This window comes from Heterodontus francisci, chromosome 12, assembly GCF_036365525.1.
Source record: "Heterodontus francisci isolate sHetFra1 chromosome 12, sHetFra1.hap1, whole genome shotgun sequence".
Classification (NCBI taxonomy): Eukaryota; Metazoa; Chordata; class Chondrichthyes; order Heterodontiformes; family Heterodontidae; genus Heterodontus; species Heterodontus francisci.
This window is the reverse complement of record NC_090382.1, coordinates 49,858,556-49,884,981: the sequence shown is the minus strand read 5'-3', so window position 1 is coordinate 49,884,981 and position 26,426 is coordinate 49,858,556. Positions and strand designations below refer to the sequence as shown.

The window sequence follows — 26,426 nt, the reverse complement described above, 5'->3', positions numbered from 1 at the left end:
AACCACCCATTTATACTAACCCTACAGTAATCCCATATTCCCTAACACCACTAGGGGCAATTTACAATGGCCAATTTACCTATCACCTGCAAGTCTTTGGCTGTGGGAGGAAACCGGAGCACCCGACGAAAACCCACGCGGTCACAGGGAGAACTTGCAAACTCCGTACAGGCAGTACCCAGAATTGAACCCGGGTCCCTGGAGCTGTGAGGCCGCAGTGCTAGTTATGCCTATCTCCAGAACTATCTGACTGGATGGAACTTTATATGCTTCATAGGCAGCAAAGCCCCATAGCTATGCCTACAACATCACAGAGTTGCTCCAAGGGAAATTCTCTTTGACATGACTTTCCATGGGAGATCCACTAGTACCAATAAATTAGTGGAACTTGGAATCATCAGAAATTCAGTTAAATATTTCTAAAATTGGCAGCTATGCCTTCAAGCTCCCTAAGCCCTTGAATTCTCTCCCTAAACATCTCTGCCTTTCTACCTCTCTCTCCTCCTGTAGGTTGCTCCTCAATCTAACTCTTTGACTGTTTTGATGCCCTGTCCCAATATCTCCTTACATGGCTCGATGTCAAATTGTGTCTGATAATGCTTCTGTGAAGTGCATGGGACTGCATTAAAGGCATTATGTAAATGTTGTTGTTCTAAATTCAGTCTTTGCAAATTTCCCTGGCCAACAGTCTCAGTAAGAAAATACACTGGGCCAATTTTAATTTCAGATGCACAGGTAATCAGCAGGTGGAGCATAACTTCCACCTCTCCATTGTTGCTACTATGAGGCCTGAGCCATTTTAAAACCTGGGCTTCATTTACATTCAGTCAATGGGTCATGGCCATCAAAGCAGTGTTCCGAGGTAGACTGCTGGTTGGGGCAGGTGGGAAATCAGCCAACTCCACCTAGCAGCCCGACAACAGTCAAACCTAGTGGGGGTTGGGAGGTGATACCAGGATTGAGGCCTCACGTAGGCTGGCAGTGGGGCAGAGTATTTTTGTGGACTAACTCCTGCTGAGTCATCTCTAAGGACTGCTAGTTAAGTTGCTCACCGCCAGTACAAATGGGAAGAGGATGTGCGGTGCATGATACAGCCCATTTAAACTGCAAAATTGCAATTGGGGACCAATATAGATCACAGCACCAATATTCACATTACAAGTGGCTTCCTGCCTAAAACAGATGGGCATTCTGACTGCCCATCTCAGGACACCATTCAAGAGCTGAAGCACCAGCATAAATGGCGTGAAAAGCAACCCTAGTTTCAGGTTGTTACCACCCCATTTACGCCAGGCAGGGGCAATGAAAATCAGGCCTATTTATTCCACACTGTAGGCAGATGGCTGGGAGCTTTCAGTTGGGTAATGTGAGACATCACTTTTTAAACCTCTCCAGAAGAAGGGACTCAATAAGAAAATCATCGATCTCACTGGCAGGTTTGGTATTCCGCAAGTCAATTTTAACATGTTTGCTTTGAGATAAATGCTGAAAAGGCAACAAATTGAACTCCTGACACTTCACATTCAGCACAGAAAAAGACTGCACGATATATTGAAAGCAAAGTTATTGAAGTGTTTAGTGTCAGTGGTGTACACATTGACTTCTTGTACTGCCGAGTTGCCCATGTGTATCATGAGCTTGATGCCGACTCTGGAAGTGCAATACTCGTGAAGCTGCAAAAAATACAGAATGGTACTTACATGTATCCGTTATTAACCCTGATTGACCTATATCAGTGCCAGGGTTCTCTAGTACAATAGTCATTGTGGGCTTATTATTTTCACAGGCAACTGTCACTTGTACAGGGATATACAATAGCAGAGAACTGCTGCTGGCATGAGTGCTAACTGGCTGTTCCAGTTCACAGAGGGTGCTTCTTCATGAAGGCTCACCTCAATCTTGGGATAACTCAATATTCATCAGATTCGGTAAATATGCCTTCATGTGTTGGTGGTTTACAAATGTAACTTCACATTTTGAGTGCTCAGCTTAAAATCCCAATTGCTGGACTACAAAGAGGCATCCAAAAAATTGATAATTGTGACTCTGAATTCCAATTTACCTGACCCTGTTTATGTCCAATTAAAATATTCAGTATCCATTCCTGGTCCAACACATTCACCTTTCGTAATCTTACCTTCCTGTAATAGCAGATCCAAATACATCATCGACAAATCGGCTTCATTCACTTCAACCTGAATCTTCACATCTTCCACAAGTGAAACATTTAACCAGAAACGCTGGTCTAACAACAAGTTCTCCAAGCATCGACCAACAAACCCTAAGAGAATAGAGTATTAGAAACAATGGTGCTAAAGGCTGAGGTTCTTTGTCACTTCTTGTACACTTTCTTGTTAAGAAAGCAGTGTACTGCACAAGCAAAATACTTGAATTGTCAGCTAGGTATGTTAATCCATCTCCAGAAGGCAGTGGCTCATCCTGAGGTACAGTCCATTTGTTCCTGACACTATCAGTTAATTCAACCAAGTGGCCATTTTTCCTGTGTATTTGGGAAGACTATTCAGCCTTGGAATATATCACAGCTAAGAAGAGTCCAGTTCATAACATATGGCTACACTATGCACATTCCAGCAGGTGTCACTGGAAGATGAACAGGGACGTTGACCTGATTTTCCACCTCTCTACTATGCAGGGGTGTTCAAATTTTCTGCATATTGGCGCTCGTATTGCTGCGTCAACATACAGCCAACTCATCGTTTTTCACATGAGTATCTGACCCACATTTCCAAAACGCTGGACATCCCTGACATAAAGAACACAATTAACTACAATAGCTTTGCCTCCATTGTAATGTCTAACTTGGATGGTGATCCGGCTGAACAAATTTTTGAATTACCTGCAATATAAACTAATTAATTGTAGTGTGAATATGCCACCACATCCAACGAGGTGGGGAGGCAAAATTGCCATACATGGTCTGCAGCCCAACAGAACTACTGCTAGTGCCACGACCTTGAGGGTTATCAACATGGACATTAGATGTTACCTAAAGTCCAGGACCCACACAGGTTTATGAGTTGAAGAAGCCAGTAACTATGTATGAGAGACGGCAAGCAGACAATCGCGAAAGAGTGAGAGCAAGAGGGATGCAGAAAGGGAATGAAAAAGACAGACAGAATGGGGGGAGCAGCAGAGAAGGAAAGTAGGAGAAACAGGTACAAAATGCAACCAAGACAGGTAATGAGAGACAGAATGAGCACATGGGAAAAAGTGAAAAAGCAAGAACAGTTGGAGCAGTATTAGTATAGTCCTTGTTGGCTAAATCAACCAACTCATGCAAACTTGAAAGCAGATCTGGGAACTTACTGGTCTGAATGGCTTAATTATTTTCTTGAATAACTTGTTGAGTCATCAAGAAAGCAGTTCCAAATGAAAAGCAAAAAAAAGCAAGAGATTTTTGAAACAAAAAAACACACAATATTCTGTACACATTTAGTAGGTGAGGCAGCAACTGTGGGGATACCAGACTAGTTAAGTTTCAGGCACAAACCTTGTCAAAATGGTTTTAACTACTCTGTTCTCTTCACAGATGATGCCTGATCTACTGAAAGAACAGTTCTGTTGGCTTTTCATTCTTTCACACAGCATGATTATTGTTTTAGGATGAATTGAAAATACTGTTATCCAGAAACATTCCTCAGTTGGAAAAAACACCCAAATAACCTCTTTACTAAACAATTACATCACTTTCTGGAATTTTTCGGTTGGTCCTTGGCATCCTAATAAAAAAAAAGTTGAGTTTATCTGAATATTGACATCTGCTGACTTGAAAGCTGCTTTTAACTGACAAGAAGTAAAATATTACAGATGCTGGAAATTTGAAATAACAAACAGAAAATGCTGGAAACATTCAATAGATCAGGCAGCACCTGTGCAGAAAAAAAAATGGTTAGGTTAATGTTTGAGGTCTATCACTTTGCAACAGACCTGAAATGTTAACCTAATCTCTTTCCTTTCTCCACAAATTCTTCCTGACTTTCCTTTAATTGTCAGTCAAACACAGTGAGCTTGACTGAAGATCTAATACAATGACAATGTTACAATGTTGGTGCAAGGCTATATATGTTTGATAGCAGTCACAAGCTGCAGTGTCAGGTAAACAAAGAATAATGCATATCTGGGTGTAAATTCCAAACAGGATATCTGAAACATCCCTTCAAAATACAATTTACAGGCATGGTTTTCCAAGTCTGCGCTACAAGTCAGTTACCTCACCCCCAGGATATACATATCGAGACTTTATGGGCACACCACCTACCATCTTTCTATCTATTAAACTGAATATATAGCCAGTGGGCAAAGCCCCCCATCCCACTGGTAGGGTGGTCAGGTTATTTAGATTGGAGTATTGCAACAAAGCTACAGAAACATTAGGGGTAAAGATGATTTTGTAGCCCAAGACTTGGTTAGAGCATTTTAACATCATGTTAAGCATGAGATATGTTACTGTGCTGAAAATCATGCATTGTTCTATATAATATACAGGTGGAGTTGGAGTTGAGTAATTTGATTCCATTTTGCCAAACTATTTTTTATTCTTGCTGATTGCATGGTGTCACGCTGATAGTATTGGACAACGGGCTCCTCAAATGAATTCACATAATTGGGATAGAGGCGGTGTTGTACCACATTCTTTGAATTGCAGAGGTGTTGAATTCAAGTCACTGCTGTCACAGGTTAACCTACCCTACATGCAGTATCACATTGAGAACGTACATCAGGAAGGTTTACAGCAAACCTGATCATGGTACTCTTGAGAAGAAACCCTGTATCTCAAATATGGCAGATTCCTTTTGCCTCCTGTCTCTGAAAAATCCCTGTATCACGCTGTACTGTTGCCTCCTGCATTTTTAAGAAACCCTGAATGCTTGCAGAAATCCTGTCTCTTTAAAAAGTATGTTTGCATTGAATGTGAACTGACACCTGTTGCTACGCCCCTGATGAAAGACCTATGTGAAGCCTGCTGAAGTTGAATTTCCTTGAACGCCTACCCACCACAGACTGTTCATCAACCTCACCTGGAAAGACTTAGTGGCGTCCAACTATTCAACTTTGGGACACTGCACCAAATCAAAGGAATTCTTTCTATACCTTTTCAGTAAAAGGTTTTTTTATTCACTTGAAACAGCTGTAAACAAAAATCCCTTTTTTCTCAGTTAACCAGTTTTCTTTTTGGATGTATGTGTGTGTGCGTGAGGGCTAGGGAAATAAGGAGCTTTAATATCTCAATTCGTATATAGATTTGCTTCATTATTGGTTAAGACTTGGTTTTATAATAAGTAGTTAATTTCGTTGTTGATTAAAGAAACCTGGTTGGTGTGCTTTATTCTGGGGACAAATTGAATATCTAACTAGCTTATTTCAGTACGTGGGAAATTTTATTGATATGCTGTGACCCGTGGAGTAGTGGGACTGAATTAACAGTACACTCCTCCCACCTCGGTCGTAATACTTAGTATCTTGCTGGCCTGTTCATAGTTTACTAGCACAGATATAGGAGACAATGGAATGATATACATGTTGGCACTGTGTGACGTACCTAAAATAAAAGAAAACCCAAGGAAATATTACTTGAACTGAAGGGAATGTTTTATTTTTGAGCATTTTTCCCCACCAATTTTCTCCCCTTTGGACTTTATTGCACATTACTGTTGGCTGGATATTCTGATAATCAATAAATGTTGTTAAAGTTATATATTTTATCCTGAACTAATATAATTAATATCCATACCTAGGGAAAGATAAGTTGTAAATTTCCAGATTTCCTCAACAGTTTTAAAGGTGAGAACAAATAGATCCTTTTCTGCATGAATGGACACCAGTCTTGATGACATTTCCTGTAAAATTCAAACATTAAAAACAGAGAATTTCAAAGACAGGCACAATTAGGGGGCAGTTCTTCAGTACAAGCTCTACAATTCTATATTCTTCCCCAGGGAAGGCAGTATTTCCTTGGTAAAGCACATGTTTGAATACAGCAGATGTTGGATGATGCAGCCTGTTAAATTAGTACTTCACTGGATCACCATCCAATTTAGACATTACAAATTACTTTAAGATAAAATTTCTGCAAGGTTCTTCTGATCTCCCATCATATGTGTGAATTCCTTCAATCAGTTTCCATCCCTGCCACAGTACCAAAATGGCTCTTATCAGATTCACAAATTATCCTATGTGATTGTGACGAAGGTAAACTATCCCTCCTCATTCTTCTCAACCTGTCTGTAGCCTTTGACATGGTTGACCATACCACCTTCCTCCAATGCCTCTCTTCCAACATCTAGCTGGGTGGGACTGCACTTGCCTGGTTCCTTTCTTATCTATCTAATCGTAGCTAGAAAATCACCTGCAACAACTTCTTTTCCTTTCCTGCACCATTACCTCTGGTATTCCCCAAAGATCTATCGTTGGCCCCCTCCTGTTTCTCATCTACATGTTGCCCCTCAGCAACATCATCCGAAAACACAGATCGAGTTTCCACATGTACACTGACAACACCCAGCTCTACCTCACCACTACCTCTCTCAACTCCTCCGCCATCTCTAATTTGCCAGACTGCTCGTCAAACATGCAGTACTGGATGAACAGAAATTTCCTCCAGCTAGGTATTGGGAAGACCAAAGCCATTGCCTTGGTCCCCACCACTAACTTCGTTCCCTAGGCACCGACTCCATCCCACCCTCTGCCGAGTGTCTGAGGCTGAGCCAGACTGCTTGACCCCAAGAAGAGCTTCCGACTACATATTCATGCCATCATTAAGACAGCCTATATCCACTTCTGTAACATTGCTCGACTCCTCCCTTGCCTCAGCTCAATCGCTGCTGAAACCCTCATCCATGCCTTTGTTATCTCTTACCTTGACTATTCCAATGCATTCTTGGCTGACCTCCAATATTCTACCCTCCCTAAACTTAAGGTCATCCAAAACTCTGGTGCTCGTGACCTACCTTGTCCCATTCACAGATGTCCCTTTGCTTGCTGACCTACATTGGCTCCTGCTTAAGCCATGCCTCAATTTTAAAATTCTCACCCTTGTTTTCAAATTCCTCCTCCAGCCCTACAATCCTCCAAGATATCTGTGCTCCTCTAATAGTGGCCTCTTGAGCATCCCCGATTTTAATTGCTCTACCAATTGGTGACTGTGCCTTTAGCTGTCAATGCCCTAAGCTCTGCAATTCCCTCCCTAAACATCCCTGCCTCACTACCTCTCTTTCCTCTTTTAAGACACTCCTTAAAATCTACCTCTTTGAGGAAGCTTTTGGTCATCTGCCCCAATGTCTCCTTATGTGGCTCGGTGTCAAATTTTGTTTTATAATGTTCCTTTGAAGCGCCCTGGAGCATTTTATTCCATTAAAGGTGCTATATCAATACAAGCAGTTGTTATATTTTCAGTGCGCCTTTTTAGCCACTTACACCATTTCTCCAGGAAGCTCGGCTGAAGTTACAGTGGAATATTAGGGCAACTCTGCTGAAGTTCCAAATCAGTATTTTAATAAAAAGTGAGCTACAGTTATGAAAGCCAGTTTGGAAAAGTTTCCACTAGACATATAGATGGAGACAATTTAAAATTTCTACCACAGCCGCTGTGGCAATAATATGATGTCCTTACCTGTTCCAAAAACTGTTAACCAATGTATACTCCAAGATCAGAAACTATTTTTGTGACACCCATTGTTTTGACAAACAGCAACTTCTTGCATTTATGTAGTGCCTTTAAATGTAGAAAAATGTCCTAAAGCAGTTTACAGAAAGGTGAAAAAGTGAAAAGCTGAAGCAGAGGAAATATTAGTGGAGGTAGCCAAAAGCTTGATCAAAAAGTTGGGTTTTAAGAAAAGCCTTAACAAAGTAGAATGAGTTGGTGAGGTACAGGGTTTCAAAGGGTAAATTTCCATCTATGAGGCTATGGCTGATGAAGGCACAGCCCCCAGTGATGGGAAGGATGAAGGAGGGGATGCTTAAGAGGTCAGAGTCAGATGAATGGAGAATTCAGGTAGTGGGTGTTTAATGCTGCTGGTCAACATTACAGAGGTAAGGAGATGTAAGGCAATGGAGGGATTTAAACTCAAGGATCAGAAATTTAAGTTTGAAACCTTGGGAACCAGGAGCCAACATAAGAAGCGAGGCCAGGGGTACTGGGCAAGTGGGGTTGATGTGGGATAAGATCAGAGTTTTCCTTCAGCTGAAGTTTAAGGAGGTTGACAGATGGGAAACTCACTGGAGTAATCAAGTCAAGAGATGATAAAAACATGGAAGCATGTTACAACAACATATGAGCTGAGGTTGGGGTGGAGGTGGGTGATGCTATGGAGTTGGAAGTAGATGCTCTTTATAATAGTGAAGATTGTGAGTTGGTAGATCAGCAGAGGGTCATGTAGAATGGCAAGTCTTTGAACAATCTGGGTCAACCTGAAAGTGGCTGGAAAGGGGATGGAGTTGGCAGCATGATACAAAATTTAGGGAAGGGGCCAAAGTTGATGGCTTCAGTCTTCCCAATCTTGAACTGAAGGCACTTGTGACTCAACCAACACTGGATGTCCAACAACGCATACAGAATGTAGGGGTCAAGTAATGTGGTGGAGAGGTAGAGCTGGGTGTCATCAGCATAGAGGTGGAAGCTGATCCCATGTTTAGGGCTGAGGTTTCCAAGGGGCATTACGTGGACAACGAACAGGAGAGGGCCAAGAATGGATACTTGGGGGATTCAAGATATGAACATACATATGAACATATTAATTAGGAGCAAGAGTAGGCCACTCGAGCTTGCTCTGCCATTCAATAAGATCACGGTTGATCTGATTGTAAACTCAACTCCACATTCCTGCCCACCCCAATAACCTTTCACCCCCTTGCTTATCAAGAATCTATCTACCTCTGCCTTAAAAATATTCAAAGACTCTGCTTTCACTGTCTTTTGAGAGAGTTTCAAAGACTCTCGGCCCTCTGAGAGAAAGCATTTCTCCTCATTTCGGTCTTAAATGGGTGACCCCTTATTTTTAAACAGTGACCCCTAGTTCTATATTCGCTCACTAGAGGAAATATCCTTCCCACATCCACCCTGTCAAGACCCCTCAGAATCTTATACGGTTCAATCAAGTCGCCTCTTATTCTTCTAAATTCCAGCGGATACAAGCCTAGCCTGTTCAACCTTTCTTCATAAGACAACCCATCCATTCCAGGCATTAGTCTAGTAAACCTCCTCTGAACTGCCTCCAACGCATTTAAATCCTTAAATAAGGAGACCAATACTGTACACAATACTCCAGATGTGGTCTCACTGATGCCCTGTATAACTGAAGCATAACCTCCCTACTTTTGCATTCAATTCCCCTCACAATAAACAATAAAATTTTATTAGCTTTCCTAATTCTTTGCTGCACCTTCATACTAACCTTTTGCGATTCATGCACGAGGACACCCAGATCCCTCTGTATCTCAGAGCTCTGCAATCTCTCACCATTTAGATAATATGCTTCTTTTTAATTCTTTCTGCCAAAGTGGACAATTTCCCACTTTCCCACTTTATACTCCATTTGACAGGTCTTTGCCCACTCACTTAACCTATGTATATCCCTTTGCAGCCTCCTTATGTCCTCTTCAAAACTTACTTTCCTACTTATCTTTGTGTCATCAGCAAATTTAGCAACCATACATTCAGTCCCTTCATCTAAGTCATTTATATAAATTGTAAAAAGTTGAGACCCCAGCACAGATCCTTGTGGCATACCAGTCATCTTACCAACCAGAAAATGACCCATTTATGCCTACTCTCTGTTTCCTATTAGCTAGCCAATCTTCTATCCATGCCAATATGTTACACCCTACACCATAAGCTTTTATTTTCCGCAATAACTTTTCTTGTAATCTTTGATGGATTATTACCTGAGCAAATTGGCATAGGGGAAATAAGATTAGAGAAATTAAGTGCAGAGTAATCTAAGTACAGTACATCGACCGGTTCCCCTTTATCCACAGCACATGTTACGTCTTCAAAGAACTCCAATAAATTGGTTAAACGTGATTTCCCTTTCACAGAACCATGTTGACTCTGCCTGGTTACCTTGAATTTTTCTAAGTGCCCTGCTAGAACGTTTTTAGTAATAGCTTCTAATATGTTCCCTATGATAGATGTTAAGCTAACTGGCCTGTAGTTTCCTACTTTCTATCTCCTTCTATTTTTGAATAAAGGAGTTATATTCACTATTTTCCAGTTTCATGGAACCTTCCCTGAATCTAGGGAATTTTGGAAAATTAAAACCAACGCATCAACTATCTCACTAGCCACTTCTTTTAAGACCCTAGGGTGAAGTCCATCAGGACCCTGGACTTGTCAGCCCGCAGCTCCAACAATTTGCTCAGTACCACTTCCCTGGTGATTGTAACTTTCTTGAATTCCTCTCTCCCTTCAATTTCCTGATTTACAGCTATTTCTGGGATGTTACTTGTATCCTCTACAGTGAAGACCTAAGCAAAATACCTGTTAAATTCATTTGCCATCTCCTTATTTTCCATTATTAATTCCCCAGACTCACTTTCTATAGAACCACCACTCACTTTGTTAACTCTTTTCTTTTTTAAATATCTATAGAAACTCCTATTATCTGTTTTTATATTGCTAGCTAGCTTTCTCTCGTACTCTAATTCTTCCATCCTTATTAATCTTCTGGTCATTCTTTGCTGTTTTTTATATTCGGTCCAATCTTCTGACCTGCCACGCATCTTTGCGCAATTCGATACTTTTTCTTTAAGTTTGATATTATCTTTAACTTTTTTAGTTAACCTTGGATGGTGGGTCCCACCCTTGGAATTTTTTTTTCTCATTGGATGGTGCATCATGTGAAGATTGCTGAAGATGCTCTGGTTACAAGTAAATAATAAAAGCAAAAGTGGTGCCACAGAGCGAGGTGACAGAGCAGAAGCATTTGAGGAGATGCCCTGATTGACCATGTTGGAGAGAGATTGAGGAGGTATCATGTCGCATGGTCATAATAACATGCATTTGGTTAGGGCCATTTTGGTGCTGTGGGAGAGGCAGAAATTTGGTCAGAGTGATTCAAACAACAAGTTTCACATACAGGCAAGTGTCTTACATTAAACAGAGCTACAATGTCCTTGTTTTCACCCTCCAGAACGCACAGCCTCCTTCTTGCCTTCTCCTGAAGCTCATGATCAAGAACTCCAGATCTTTGTCTGGTAACACAATATGACAATGTCACACCTGAAAAAGAAAACAGGAAAACAATCCAGAATACATTGCTCTCTCCACACTTCTCTACAAGTTATACTGATTAAATGCATCAATCTTAACAAAATAAGTGCAATTCTTTTTAAATATTTTGGATGTATGCAACTAATTATTGTCCTTTAATTTTGGTCCTGTTGTAATTTTGTTTTCCATTTTGGGTTGCACATCATGCAGATTACTCCATTTGGGGGTGAGAGTGCACTTTATTATTGATGATTCACTGACACTGATTAGAGACTATTGAACATTTGGTTGAATAAAAATTACAACTTATTAAGTTATTACAAAGAAACAAATCTCTCACCATTAAGTGCGGATATAAGTATTAACAAGAGGAGGAAATTACAGTTTACAAGTTATCAGAAAACATGAAATGCTGATCAAATTCCCAGCAACTAATTAAAAGCACATTCAGCTTAATCAAACTATACGTAGCACTTAGGTTGGCCTTATTATGTATTCATAATTGAGCCTGTTGGCCTGAGCTTGAGAGAAGAAGTGTGGAATGCAGCTGTTAGTGAAAGGGATTGCATGAAAATTGTTCGGCAGACTATGTCTGACTAATGAGGTTCTGCATGTGAATAGTTTGTATAAGATTTCTTAACTGGCTGCTTCCTCTTGTTCTTTACTCTCTTCATTTTTTATGACATTGGCGACACTGCTTGTAATAAAATTATATTTCTTTCCGGCCTGTCTACGACTGTGCAGCTTTATCCTGTACCAGCTTTCATTGATGGCTGACTAACAATATAGAGGATATCCATTTTCAGATGCTGTTTTGAAATTGCTTCCAGTAAGAAGTTCAGAAAGTGATTTTTTTTGTACCTCAGTAAATATTCCTCATGGAGAACTAAAGACAAAAGTGGAGGACAGAATAAAGCCATATCTAAAACAACTAAAGGATGTGGAGCAGGTGAGAAAACAGATTCATTGTCTCAGGAAATATGCCAAATTAAGGCTTGTGAGTATTTCATTAGACTGAGTAGCTGGGCAAATTATGCATGCAACCAAGAGTTTCCTCACCCCTATTAAAACATGACTGAAGCTGTATGCTAAGCACTCCCCAGAAACTACTCTTACAAAATTTTACATACATGCTCATGCATGTAAGCTTCAGCACTTCAAATTAGAACTGTTGTATTATAACATGAAACCTGAGCTCATAAGCAAACTTTCCAATATGATGTATGTGCATTTATTTGCAGAAGCTGGAAAGTAAGGTGGGCGTTTGGTCTCATTTATTATTTGTTCTTTAAACTTCCATCATCTGAACAATACTGTCTGCTGTCAGGACAAACTGGCTGTCATGTTTTGGGATTTTAAGCATTCTCTTTACATGGAAAATATTTTGGGATACAGTTATGTTTAAATACTGCGTAATAACACTGTGTAATAATACTGTGTAGTTCACACAAAAGGCTGTGGATACTGGTTCAATTGAAATTTTCTAAACTGAGATTGACAGATTTTTATGAGATGAAATTATGAAGGGATATGGATCAAAGGCAGGAAAATGGAGTTCAGGTACAAATCAACCATGATCTAATCAATGGAATTCTCCCATTCCTATCTGTGGAATCATGCACGACCACATAATAGAACTGTAGTCCAACATGTGAAAACTTTCAAGAGCATCTGCAACTGAGCCTCTGTGACTGAAAGTCGGTCATGAATACTAAGCTTAAACATGCTCAAGGATCAAATGGAGCCACTGCTTTCATAATTTCCTGAAGGTCTCCTCTATGATAACCTGATACATGATAATGGTGTTTCAATAGGGATATCTACTGTTTAATTATAAGTGTTTTGTTCTGCCCTTAGCTGCACTGATCCTTTTTTTATAATTAATTCTTTGGATGTGAACATCGCTGGCAAGGTCAGAATTTATTTCCCATCCCTAATTGCACTTGAGCAGGTGGTGGTGCTGGGCCATTTCATAAAGCACTTAAGAGTCAACCACATTGCTGTGGGTCTGGAGTCACATGTAGGCCAGACCAGGTAAGAACAGCAGATTCTCTCCCCTGAAGGGCATTAGTGAACCAATCCATGAATTAGTAAATTCATGATCATTATTAATGAGATTAGCTTTTTAATTCCAGATTTAATTAATTGAATTTAAATTCCCCCAGCTGCAGTGGAATTTGAACTCATGTCTCCAGAGCATTCATCTGGGCTTCAGGATTATTAGTCCAGTAACATTACCACTATGCTACCGTCCCCTCCTCCTCTTCTTCTGTTGCTAAGCGTCTCTGGATGGCAACATTTTGCTGCATGCAACATACGACAATAATATTGGAGACACTGCCAGTCTGTGAAGTACACTGAACTGAGCAATTCAAGTATATGTTCAGTGCAGTTTATAGTACCTTTGGGAAATTCTTGTTCCACAGTTGATCCCAGAGAATGCTCTTCACAGTCTGTGTTCAGGTCCAATGACTGCGATTCAGACTGATGCTCCCATTTACCTAAAATAGTGTTTAGTATTAATTGTCAAAATATATTACTTTATCATTTATTACATACACTAAAAATGCAAGTATGCTCTGCATCTGAAGTTATGTTTAGCTACTATATTTTTAAATCAATTTTTCCTTACGTAACAACGGTTTGAAGACTGAACAAAATGCCTTCTTGAGAAGGCTGGCCATTACAATATTGACAAACCAAAGCATTGTTGCAATTATGACAAAATTTCAAACTTTGTCAGTGACATAATAGCTTAAAAGTAAACTGCATCCTAGCTTAAAAGGCAAAAGTTTTCATTTTGTTCCTAGTATCATATTACTGACTAAACTTATATGGGTTGATTTTTCCTTTCCACTGCGCCTGAGCATGGGAAAATGGACCCAAGACCCATAAAGGTAGATTTCCAATCCCTTTGTGTTGCTGAGGGATTCCCATGAAGTGATGGGGTATTTTATGGATTGCTTACACCTGCAGGAGGTAGTGAGGTAGCACGGGGTATAACAAGACTTTCCACCACAATTTCCTGCCTCAATGCCAGAACAACAAGCAGAAGAAGTGAGCATTAGTCCCTACAGCTTAGACTTTTCCAAGTGGAGGATTTGAGTGAAGAAGACAGCAAGTCTTCGAGGATCAAAGAAAGTAAGTCCTTTTTTCTGTCAGGGACAGCCAGACAGGGATAGAACCTGGAGGCCAGCTGGTGCTGTTTAGATAGTAACTAGAAGGGCACTAGTATCACTGCTCAGTCTTGCTACAGTGGCTGCATTTCTCCACTAATTGTCAGGTGCAAGGCACTGCCAAGGGGAAGACCTGTGCTTGGGTAAATTAGGCCTTGGCTAATAATCTGAAGACGTGATCATGAGCAAGTTCAGGTTGGGTCCAGTGGAGTGAACTTTGTATCTATTCTACCTGACTAGAACCCAGGCATGGCTTGGGAAAGGGGGAAAAGGGCAGTGCAATTAGACCGATAATGTTCAAAGATTTTAAACCTTAACAATAATATTGAGTGAGTTAATTCATAATTTGCAAATTCTGGATATAATAGGGGCAGGATTTCCCCGCGTCAGGGACAAATGAGGGTTCAATGCCCACTCCTGTGCAGAACAGTCACCCGGCTGTGATTTTCTGCGAATTGGCATAGGGCAGGCCCATCAACCAATTAAGGACAGCAGGCAGGCTCTCCAAGCTAGAGGGCCAATAAGAGACTTACTGGTACTGAAGAAATAGCAGACTGCCTTTTCAGGTAAGCGGGAGAGAGGGCACTGCTATTTTGAGGTGCCCTCTCTCCAATTTTTTTAAAGTTTTAAATAAAAAATAAAATCAGCAACCAGTACACCATTGTGGAGGGAGAGCCACCTCCAGACAGCTACACTGTTCCCTGACGCCTCTGGATGCCTGGAGACCAACTAGAAAATTCCATTAAGGAGGTTTAATTGGCTCCTGCTGCTTGCAGGCGGGTCGCCCTGCGCGGCACCCACCCCCCAACTCCCATCCCACCTCGAGAGAATTGCCCAGGTGCGGGAAGGTTCCTGACAATCTGTACGTTGGCCAGCAGTGTGAAATTCTGTGCCCATCTGCCTGCGTGCTCACCCCATCAAGGTCTAAAAACTCAGCCCTAGGACTTCATAGCCAAGTAATCAGTGGTCAGAATTTTAAAATGATGTAATTAGATCGGGAATTTAGTTTAACAATGCTTTAAACTCCTTGAGGTGAGCAGTTTGATTTTAAACTACCACCTTTGCTTCATTTCCAGGGATAGGCACACTGGGCTGAAGTTTCAGGCACAAATGGAGGCAATCACGGAGGCGGGTGGATGAGTAAATTTGCATCACTGGCCAGCACGCCTGTTTGCCAGCACCATTTCCCCCCCACCCAGGCCATTTTCTCCACGGTGGGATGGAAAATTAGCAGGGCTACTGGCCCACCAGCAGCGGGTAGCCAGTTCAGCTAGCTAAAAGCATATTAAGGCCCATTTATGGAGGCTGACTGGAATTTTCCCATATGGCGGGGACCTGAATCCTGCAGGGAAAATCCGACTCTCTGTGTGGCGCACTGGCCTCAGCCATGGCAACAAAACACAAACTCTTTTGGTTTCAATGAAATTGCATCATGAAAATGAGAAGAATTTTCAAGGATGATCAAAAGACCTTGGGTCACCAATTCAAATTGATTATACGAACATACAAATTATGAGCAGGAATAGGCCACTCAGCTCTTCGAGCCAGCTCTGCCATAAGTTCATGGCTGAATTGATTACTCCACCTTGCTATCTACCTCCGATAATCTTTCACCCCCTTGCTTATCAAGAACCTATCTACCTCTTCCTTAAAAATGTTCAAATACTCTGCTTCCACCGCCTTTTGAGGAAGAGAATTCCAAAGATTCACGACCCTCAGAGAAAAAATTTCTATAAATTTAACCAATATTTTTAAATTAACTTATATATTTATTATGATATTCAGAAGGCTAGAAATGTATCCAGCAATCATGTAATGCAATTTGTGTATGCTTTCCTGTCTGTTATTACCTATTGCCATTTTATCTCCATGTGTAGATTCTGCATGTGATTCAACAGACTGCCTCTGCAGATAAGAGAAGTAACCCGAAGAGTTCAGAGATACAAAAGGGGATTGTTTCCCTGTAAGGAGATAAAATGAGTTAGAATAAGATATTTATAATAGAAACTACAGATGGCCTTCCACTGAAGAGACAGGTCACTGGGAGAATAGTTTGGATAAAATCCTGTATGTAAGTTTTGCATCCATGTTTCCACATATAGCAATTCTCAATTCAGCTGAACTAACTGTAACAGGGATGTAGGAACATCATTGTCATGGGCTCTCCATTAGCCGGATGAACAAGGCATTAAGAAGCTTGAAGGCAGCATACAAGATCAGCATTTTAAAAAGAGAATTCCCCCTTCAGTTTCTCCCATCCTTTTTGGAGACACTGACTTGTTGGGATTCGTTCTAAAGTCTCAGACACGTTTCCATTACCTCACCCAAGTGCCATTCTTCATGTGCAAGCCTAAACATAATTATTTGAGATTTTTTTCTCTTGTAACAATTACATTGCTGTGGGGAAAGAATGGACAAAGTCAGTATATGTCTGGAGATGACTAGTTCCATAAATTGTTCCAGCTGGTGCTCTGGTCAACAGTAGATTGTTCATTATTCCTGTACAATGTCTGGGACTGAGGTCACTGAGGTGGGATAGGTGAATCTTACTGGTCTGGTAACCGAGTGAAATTTATCATAAAGGGATTGATTTGTATGGGTAAAAGGCCTTTTCCCTTTTCATGAATACAAATTCCTCAGTGAATTTCAGCTATCAGTTCATTGATAAGAGGCAGCACTTTGTGCAACTCCAACACCTTCAAATATCACAACCTATCTGTTTGGCAAAGTGACATGAACTGTGTGGACAACAATTCAGATCTGTAACTGTAAATGGGATACTATATCAAATGTCCATATTTCCTGGTAAGTGTTAGGCTATTTAGATACTGTAGAAGGGAGGGTTTCAGATTCCTGGGGCATTGGCACCAGTTCTGGGCCAAGAGGGACCTGTACAACTCAGACAGATTGCACCTGAATAGGGCTGGGACCAACGTCCTCACAGAGAGGTTAACTAGTGCCGAGGGACGTGACGGGGCAGGTTAAACTAATTTGAAAGGGAGAGCGGCACAAGACGCAGCAGTAGAGAAGAGAGATAAGGTGTATAGAAAACTAGGAGGGACAAGCAGCAACAGAATAATGAATAGTGTAAAAGAGCAGAAATTAGATGGAGAAAAAAAGCAAAGAAAACCAATATGGTGTTTCAATACATGTTAATGCAAGGTAAAGGCCTGCTCGGGGCTGCAAAAAAAAACCTGACCCGAGCCCGACAGAACCACATCCGACCCAAGCCCGACCCGGCCCAAGACCTTCCATTTTTTCCCGCGCCCGAGCCGACCATCAGTTAGCTTACCTTCTGTTTTTGTTGCTGATCTGCACAAGCTTAAAAAAACTGTAACAAAACCACCTTTCTAGTCAAAAAATTACATTAACAGTGGAGCCACTTACCTGTGATAGAGCGTGTCCGACCCAAAACGAGCCTGAATGCCAGACCCGGAAGTGCAACCCAACCCGACCCGAACCCGACACATGATGTCGGTTCCCGTTGTGTTTGGGTTGGGTAGCAGGCCTTTAATGTGAGGACTGTTACAAATAGGGTCAATGAGCTACAGGCACAAGTTGTCACATGTGGTTATAATATAGTGACTAGAACGAGACCTGTCTTAAACATAAGAAAGAATGGGAACTAAACATTCCTGGCGACAATGTTTTCAAGAGGGATAGAAAAGGAAACAAGGCAATAATGGGGGTTTGGTGGGGTGGTGGTGGCACTATTGGTCAAGATAATAATACAGTTCTACATACGGACAATATAGCTGAGGATTCAAAGACTGAATCTAATTGGTTAGAGTTAAGGAACAGAAAAGGTGCTGTTTAATTGCTGAGTGTTTACTATAGACCCCCAAATAGTGAGTTGGAGATAGAGGAGCAAATCTGTAGGCAAATTTCAAACAAAGGCAAAAATAATAGAGTAGTAACTGTAGGAGACTTCGATTACCCTAATATCTTGTCTTCTTCTTCTTTGGCCTCTTTGTCTCGAGAGACAATGGGTAAGCGCCTAGAGGTGGCAGTGGTTTGTGAAGCAGCACCTGGAGTGGCTATAAAGGCCAATTCTAGAGTGACAGTCTCTTCCACAGGTGCTGCAGATAAAATTAGTTGGCGGGGCTGTTACACAGTTAGCTCGCTCCTTGCGCTTCTGTCTGTTTTCCTGCCAACAGCTAAGTCTCTTCAACTCGCCAATGTTTAGCCCCGCATTTATGGCTGTCCGCCAGCTCTGGCGATCACTGGCAACTGACTCCCACGACTTGTGGTCAATGTCACTGGACTGCATGTCATGTTTGCAGACGTCTTTAAAGCGGAGACATGGGCAGCCGGTGGGTCTGATACCAGTGACAAGCTCGCTGTACAATGTGTCCTTGGGGATCCTGCCATCTTCCATGTGGCTCACATGGCCAAGCCATCTCAAGTGCCGCTGGCTCAGTAGGGTGTATATGCTGGGGATGTTGGCCGCCTCGAGGACTTCTGTGTTGGAGATACGGTCCTGCCACCTGATGCCAAGGATTCTCCGGAGGCAGCGAAGATGGAATGAATTGAGACGTCGCTCTTGGCTAACATACATTGTCAAGGCCTCGCTGCCATAGAGCAAGGTACTGAGGACACAGGCTTGATACACTTGGACTTTTGTGTTCTGTGCCAGTGCGCCATTCCCATCCCACACTCTCATGGCCAGTCTGGACATAGCTGCGGACGCCTTTCCCATGCGCTTGTTGATTTCTGCATCGAGAGACAGGTTACTGGGGATGGTTGAGCCTAGGTAGGTGAACTCTTGAACCACTTCCAGAACATGGGCGCCGATATTGATGGATGGAGCATTTCTGACGTCCTGTCCCATGATGTTCGTTTTCTTGAGGCTGATGGTTAGGCCAAATTCGTTGCAGGCAGCCACGAACCTGTTGATGAGTCTCTGCAGACACTCTTCTGTGTGGGATGTTAATGCAGCATCGTCAGCAAAGAGGAGTTCCCTGATGAGGACCTTCCGTACTTGCGTCTTCGCTCTAAGATGGGAAAGGTTGATCAACCTGCCATCTGATCTTGTGTGGAGGAAAATTCCTTCTTCTGAAGACTTGAACGCATGTGAGAGCAGCAGTGAGAAGAAGATCCCAAACAGTGTAGGTGCAAGAACACAGCCCTGTTTCATGCCACTCAGGATAGGAAAGGGGTCTGATGAGGCTGAATTGTGCCTTTCATATTGTCATGGAATGAGGTGATGATACTTAGTAGCTTTGGTGGACATCCAATCTTTGCTAGTCGTCTGAAGAGACCACGTCTACTGACGAGTCAAAGGCTTTGGTGAGATCTATGAAAGCAATGTAGAGGGGCATCTGCTATTCACGGCATTTCTCCTGTAGCTGGTGAAGGGAGAACAGCATGTCAATGGTGGATCTCTCTGCTCGAAAGCCACACTGTGCCACAGGGTAGACATGCTCAGCCAGCTTCTGGACTCTGTTTAAAACGACTCGAGTGAAGACTTTCCCCACTATGCTGAGCAGGGAGATTCCACAGTAGTTGTTGCAGTCCTTGTTCTTATAGAGGGTGATGATATTGATATTGCGCATGTCCTATGGTACCGCTCCCTCATCCCAGCACAGGCAAAGCAGTTCATGGAGTGCTGACAGTATAGCAGGCTTGGCACTCTTGATTATTTCAGGGGTAATGCCATCCTTTCCAGGGGCTTTTCCACTGGCTAGGGAATCAATGGCATCACTGAGTTCCGATTTTGTTGTTCGTCCAGCTCATGCATGACTGGCAGAGACTGGGCTGCATTGGGGGCAGTCTCAGTGACATTTTCCTTGGAGTACAGTTCTAGGTAGTACTCCACCCAGCAGTCCATTTGCTTGCGTTGGTCAGTGATTGTGTCCCCTGATTTAGACTTGAGGGGGGCGATCTTCTTGATGGTTGGCCCAAAAGCTCTCCTAATGCCATCATACATTCCTCTGATGTTTCCGGTGTCAGAGGCCAGCTGAATATGACTGCATAGGTGATGCCAGTAGTCATTTGCACAGCACCTGGCTGTTCTGTGTGCAGTGCTTCTGGCTACTTTAAGTGCTACGGATGTTAACTCACTGGGGGCTTTCTTTTAGTTCAACAGTGCAATGCACTTAGCAGCTATGACAGGTTCCAGCTCTTCAAAGTGAGATTGAAACTAGTCTGCATTCTGCTTCTCACATTTGCCAAAGGTGGTCATTGTTGAGTCATAGATGGCGTCTCTGATGTGGGCCCACTTGGTCTCTGCATCCCATGTAGGTGTGTTTTGAAGGGCTTTTTCAAGTGAATTTAGAAACTTAGGTAACAGCTGTGGATAAGAAATTCTGTTAGTGTTGATGCGTGGGTGGCCCCTCTGCTTGGAGCGATGGAGCTTCTTTGGTTTGAGTCTAACTTTGCTGCACACCAGGGAGTGGTTGGTGTCGCAGTCCGCACTGTGGATCTGCGTGTGATTTGGACACTGTTTATAGAGGCTCGCCTTGTGACGATGAGGTCCAGCTGGTGCCAACGACATGATCTTGGGTGCCACCATGAAACCTGGTGGCAGGGTTTCGTATGAAAAAACGAGTTGGTGATGCAGAGGTTGTGATAGGTACACAACTCCAGCAGTCTCTGTCCATTCTCATTCATCCTTCCAATGCCTTAGCACCCTAATATAGGTTGGGAAAGACAGGGTAAAGGGCAAGGATGGTGAAGAATTTCTAAAATGTGTAGAGGAGCACTTTCTTAATCAATCTGTTTCCAGCCCAGAGGAAGAATGCAGTCCTGGAAGTAGTTCTGGGGAATAAACTAGGGCAAGTGGGACAACATCCAGGTAACAGTGGTCATAATATCATTAGATCTAAAGTAGGTATGAAAAGAGGCAAAGAAAAATCACTGGTGAAAATACCCAAATGGAAGACAGCGATTTTCAATGATTTGAAAAGGGGTCTAGCACAGGCGGGCTGTAAACAAAGATTGGCCAGGAAAACAGTCAATGAGCAATGGCAGGCCTTCAAAAAGATAGTTTGAGTACAAACCAAGCACATTCCCACAAGGAGGAAAGATGGGACCTCCAAAGCTAGAGTTCCCTGGATGCAAAAGGAAATAAAAGTTCAACCAAAATAGAAAAAAGTTTTATAACAGATCTTAAACACAACATACAGAGAGTGCAGGGGGGAAACAGAATAAGAATATAAGAAGGGCAACAAGATAGTATGCTTAAGATTAGAGAGTAACATAAAAGGAAACCCAAAAATCTTTTTTAATACATATAAAAAGAAAAGGATAGTTCAAGGAATGATGGGTTCAATTAGGGACAAAAAAGGAAATCCTCTTGTGGAGGTAGAGGGCATGATTGAGGTAATGAGTGAATACTTTGCATCGGTCTTTACAAAAGTAGAGGATGAAGTTAATGTTGCAGTAGAGTTGGGGGACTGGGGTGGTGGAGTAGAGATATTGGATAGGATAAAAATAGATGGAAAGGAGGCACTAAATAATCTGGCATCACTCAAAGCTAAAAGTCACATCTTAGGTTGCTTCGGAAGCAAAGGTGGAGATAGAAGAAGCTCTGACCAGAATCTTTCAATCCCCCTTGGATATGGGAGTGGTGCAAATGTTACACCCTGTTCAAAAAAAGAGGGATAAACCTAGTAACTACAGGCCAATCAGTCTAATGTCAATGGTGGAAAAACTATTAAAGACCACTTTCAAGGACAACGTTAATTCTTACTGGAGGAAACATGGGTTCATAAGGGAGAGCTAGCATAGATTTGGCAAGGCAAATCATGTCTGACTAACCTGATTGAGTTCTTTAAGTAAATGAGAGGGATGATGAAGGTACTGCAGAAGATGTTGCACACTTGCGACGAGATTTTCAACCACCACTGAGAGAAGGGACGACAGCGAGTGCGATTTGAAGATTATGTTCAGCACTGCGTCCCTCCGGATCACAATCCCATTTTTAAAGCTGGCAGGGAGGGAACAGGTCGCTTGCCCGCCTCCAATTAATTGCTTGTTCAGCTCATTTAAAGAGCTCGTTAATAGGCTTGTCAGATTCGTGGAACAATATTTAAATACTGGGAACAGAGGAAATGCCATGGGGGCTACACGCAGGGTAGTGATGAGGTGAGCATTGTGGAGAGAAATAAGGGCAATGAACATGGCAGATTAATTTAAAGCAGAGGCTGCAAATTAAGCTTAGCTGCCTCAGAACTGTCTCACAGGTGGCACCCTCCAAAGCCCTCCTACAAGGGTCTCTATCAATGTCATGGTCTGCCAAGCTCTCCATAACATAGCCCTCCAGAGCAGTGTGGACCTTGAGGACAGTGTGGCCCTGGAAGGAGACAGCTCATCAGGGGAGGAGCAGGAGTTAAGAGGAGGAGGAGGAAGGGGGGACAGGAGATAACACTGAACAGCTGCTGAATGGCGAGGTGGCCTCCTCCTCCCACCCTCTGGGAAGAGGACCTCCCTCCCTTCCCTCACAACCTGCAGCATTAGATCCAGGTGGGCATCGATGTAATGAGGGTCTGCCCTGCCCCTCGTGCCAGGTTCTCCAGCTTCCCTGTGACAGTGAACTTCCCTCTTCCCTGAGGGCAACCAGCAGCCTCAGTGATGGCTATTGTGGAAGTCTACATGAGCCCCAGACTTGATCTGACCCACTGCCATTTTCAATCCCACTGGCTCTAAGGATCGGAAACCCGTCTCCATATCAATTAAGGCTTTCCCACATGAAAATAGCAATCTGAATCAGCTTCCCAGAGGTGGCAGATTTCAGACTAAAAACCAGACCAGGCTCTTGTTTCCCACCTCCACTCTGAAAATCCGGCCCATGGACTTTTAAAAGGCATTTGATAAAGTACCTCAAAACAGACTTATTTGGAAAGTAGCAGCAAATTAAAGGGTCAGTGGTAACTTGGATATGTAATTGGCTAAGGTGTGAGAGGCAGAGAGTAGCAGTGAGAGTAGGTAGCTCGAAATATAAAGACAGTAAGAGTTTCTATAGATTTTTAAAAAGAAAAGAGTTAACAAAGTGGGCGTTGGTCCAATAGAAAGTGAGTCTACGGAATTAATAATGGATAATAAGGAGATGGCAGATGAATTGAACAGGTATTTTGCATCGCTCACGATTGAGGATATAAGTAACATCCCAGTATTAGCTGTAAGTCAGGAAATGGAAGGGAGGGAGGAACTCAAGAAAATTACAATCACCAGGGAAGTGGTACTGAACAAATTGTTGGAGCTGCAAGCTGACAAGTCCCCGGGTCCTGATGGACTTCATCCTAGGGTGTTATAAAAAGTGGCTAGTAAGATAGTTGATGTGTTAGTTTTAATTTTCCAAAATTCCCTAGATTCGGGGGAGGTTCCATTAGATTGGAAAATAGCAAATGTAACTCTTTTATTCAAAAAGGGCGGGAGACAGAAAGCAGGAAACTACAGGCCAATTAGCTTAACATCTGTCTTAGGGAAAATGTTAGAAGCTATTATTAAAGACATTATAGCAGGGCATTTAGAAAAATTCAACGTAATCAGGCAGTCAACATGGTTTTGTGAAAGGAAAATCATGTTTAACCAATTTATTGGATTTCTTTGAGGGAATTACATGCGCTGTGGATAAAGGGGAACCGGCGGATGTATTGTACTTAGATTTCCAGAAGGCATTTGATAAGGTGCCACATCAAAGGTTATTGCGGAAAATAAAAGCTTATGGTGTAGGGTATAACATATTGGCATGGATAGAAGATTGGCTAGCTAACAGGAAACAGAGAGTAGCATAAATGGTCATTTTCTGGTTGGCAAGATGTAATGAGTGGTGTGCCACAGGGATCTGTGCTGGGGCCTCAACTTTTTACAATTTATATAAATGACTTAGATCAAGGGACCAAAGGTATGCTTGCTAAATTTTCTGATGACACAAAGATAGGTAGGAAAGTAACTTGTGAAGAGGACATAAGGGGGCTACAAAGGGATATAGATAGGTTAAGTGAGTGGACAAAGACCTAGCAAATGGAGTATAATGTGGGAAAATGTGAAATTGTCCACTTTGGCAGGAAGAATGAAAAAGAAGCATATTATCTAAATGGTGAGAGATTTGCAGCGCTCTGAGATGTAGAGGGAGCTGGGTCCTAGTGCACGAATCACAAAAAGTTAGTATACAGGTACAGCACGTAATTAGGAAAGCTAATAGAATGTTATCATTTATCGCGAGGAGAATTGAATACAAAAGTAGGGAGGTTATGCTTCAGCTATACTGTGCATTGGTGAGACCACATCTGGAGTACTGTGTACAGTACTGGTCTCCTTATTTAAGGAAGGATGTAAATGCATTTTAAGCAGTGCAGAGAAGGTTTACTAGACTAATACCTGGAATGGGTGGGCTGTCTTACGAGGAAAGATTGGATAGGCTCGGCTTGTATCCGCTGGAATTTAGATGAGTAAGAGGCAACTCGATTGAAACATATAAGATCCTGAGGGGTCTTGACAGGGTGGATGTGAAAAGGATGTTTCCCCTTGTGGGAAAATCTAGAACCAGGGGTCACTGTTTAAAAATAAGGTGTCACCCATTTAAGACCGAGATGAGGAGACAGTTTTTCTCTCAGAGGGTCGTGAGTCTTTGGAATTCTCTTCCTCAAAAACGGTGGAAGTCTTTGAATATTTTTAAGGCAGAGGTAGTTAGATTCTTGAGTAAGAAGGGGGTGAAAGGTTTTCTGGAGTAGGTGGAAATGTGGAGTAATCATTTCAGCCATGAACTTATTGAATGGCGGAGCAGGCTTGAGGGGCCGAGTGGCCTATTCCTGCTCCTAATTCGTATTCACGTAAGGGATGTTTTTCTGACTGGAGAGATGGATGCAGTGGGGTCCTCCAGGGATCTGTATTAGGACCATTGCTTTTCTTGTTATATTTAAATAACCTGGACTTGGGTGTAGGGAGTACAATTTTGCAGTTTGTGAATGGTAAAAACATGGCATTCTACCAATGAGTGAGTGGATAGTAGCAAACATCAGGATGACATAAACAAATTGGTGAAATGGGCAGACACATGACAAGTGCAATTTAATGTGGATAACTGTGAAGTGTTCTACTTTGGGAGGAACAACATGGTGAGGCAGTATAATCTTACAAGTATTGAGAGGATGCCAGAGCAAAGGGACCCATAGTTACATATTCACAAATCTTTGAAGGTGGCTGATCAAGTTGATAAGATAGTAAAAAAAATACTTGGCTTTGTAAATAGAGGCATTGAATACATAAACAAAGAAGTCATGCTAGACTTTACAAATCTATGATTAGGCCCCAGCTGGAGTATTGTGTACAATTCTGGGCACTAAACTTTAGGATGCCAAGGCCTTGGAGAGGGTACAGAGGAGGTTTACCAGGATGCTACCAGGAATGAGGGACTTCAGTTATGTGGAGAATTTCAAGAAGCTGGGATTCATCTCCTTACAGCAGAGATGGTTAGGGAGTTTTGATAGAGGTGTTCAAAATCTTGAAAAGTTTTGATAGAGTAAATAAGGAAAAACCTAATGGAAGTATTCAAAATTGTGAGAGGTCTTGATCAAGCAAGTAGGCAGAACCTGTTTCATTTGGCAAATAGGCTAATAATTAGAGGTTATAGATTCAAAATAATTGGCAAAATAACTAGAGGGGAAATTAAGAGAATTTTTTTCTTTCTTTTTCTGGAATGCACCACCTGAAAGAGCAGTGAAACAGATTCCATAGGAACTTTCAAAAGGAAATTGGATGTGTACTTGAAAAGGACTAACTCGCAGGGTTATGGCGAAAAGCTGGAATATGGGATTAAACTGAACAGCTCTTTCAAAGACCTAGTATTGGTTGGGAGGCCAAATGGCCTCCTTTTGTGCTTTAAGATTCTATGATTCCATTCAAAGAAAATTGTTAACTTCAGCATTTCAGAAACATATTTGCAAAATCAAAGGTCAGGACAGACTCCTCAAAAGCTAATTAAACAATGTATTTCCATACCTCCATAATTTTCCTGTTTGTTGCATTCTGTGCAAACATTAACTACAATAGTAAATTATAGAATCTGATTCTACATTTTA

General features: G+C 42.0%; 1 protein-coding gene across 8 annotated transcripts in view; it reads right to left on the bottom strand.

Annotated features, from left to right (window-relative positions):
* The window catches only part of sh3tc2 (SH3 domain and tetratricopeptide repeats 2), a 100,279-nt gene that overhangs the window by 49,317 nt on the left and 24,536 nt on the right, over positions 1-26,426 (bottom strand). For 4 of the 8 annotated variants that reach the window (XM_068043396.1, XM_068043397.1, XM_068043399.1 and 1 more), the window contains 5 exons: positions 16,254-16,364; positions 13,630-13,728; positions 11,109-11,236; positions 5,753-5,858; positions 2,138-2,281 (listed from right to left, as the gene is read on the bottom strand). In XM_068043396.1, the coding sequence (XP_067899497.1) occupies positions 2,138-2,281; positions 5,753-5,858; positions 11,109-11,236; positions 13,630-13,728; positions 16,254-16,364 (588 nt within the window). The remainder of the gene's footprint in view (positions 1-2,137; positions 2,282-5,752; positions 5,859-11,108; positions 11,237-13,629; positions 13,729-16,253; positions 16,365-26,426) is intronic. The other 4 variants (XM_068043401.1, XM_068043402.1, XM_068043403.1 and 1 more) reach the window with 2 other exon arrangements.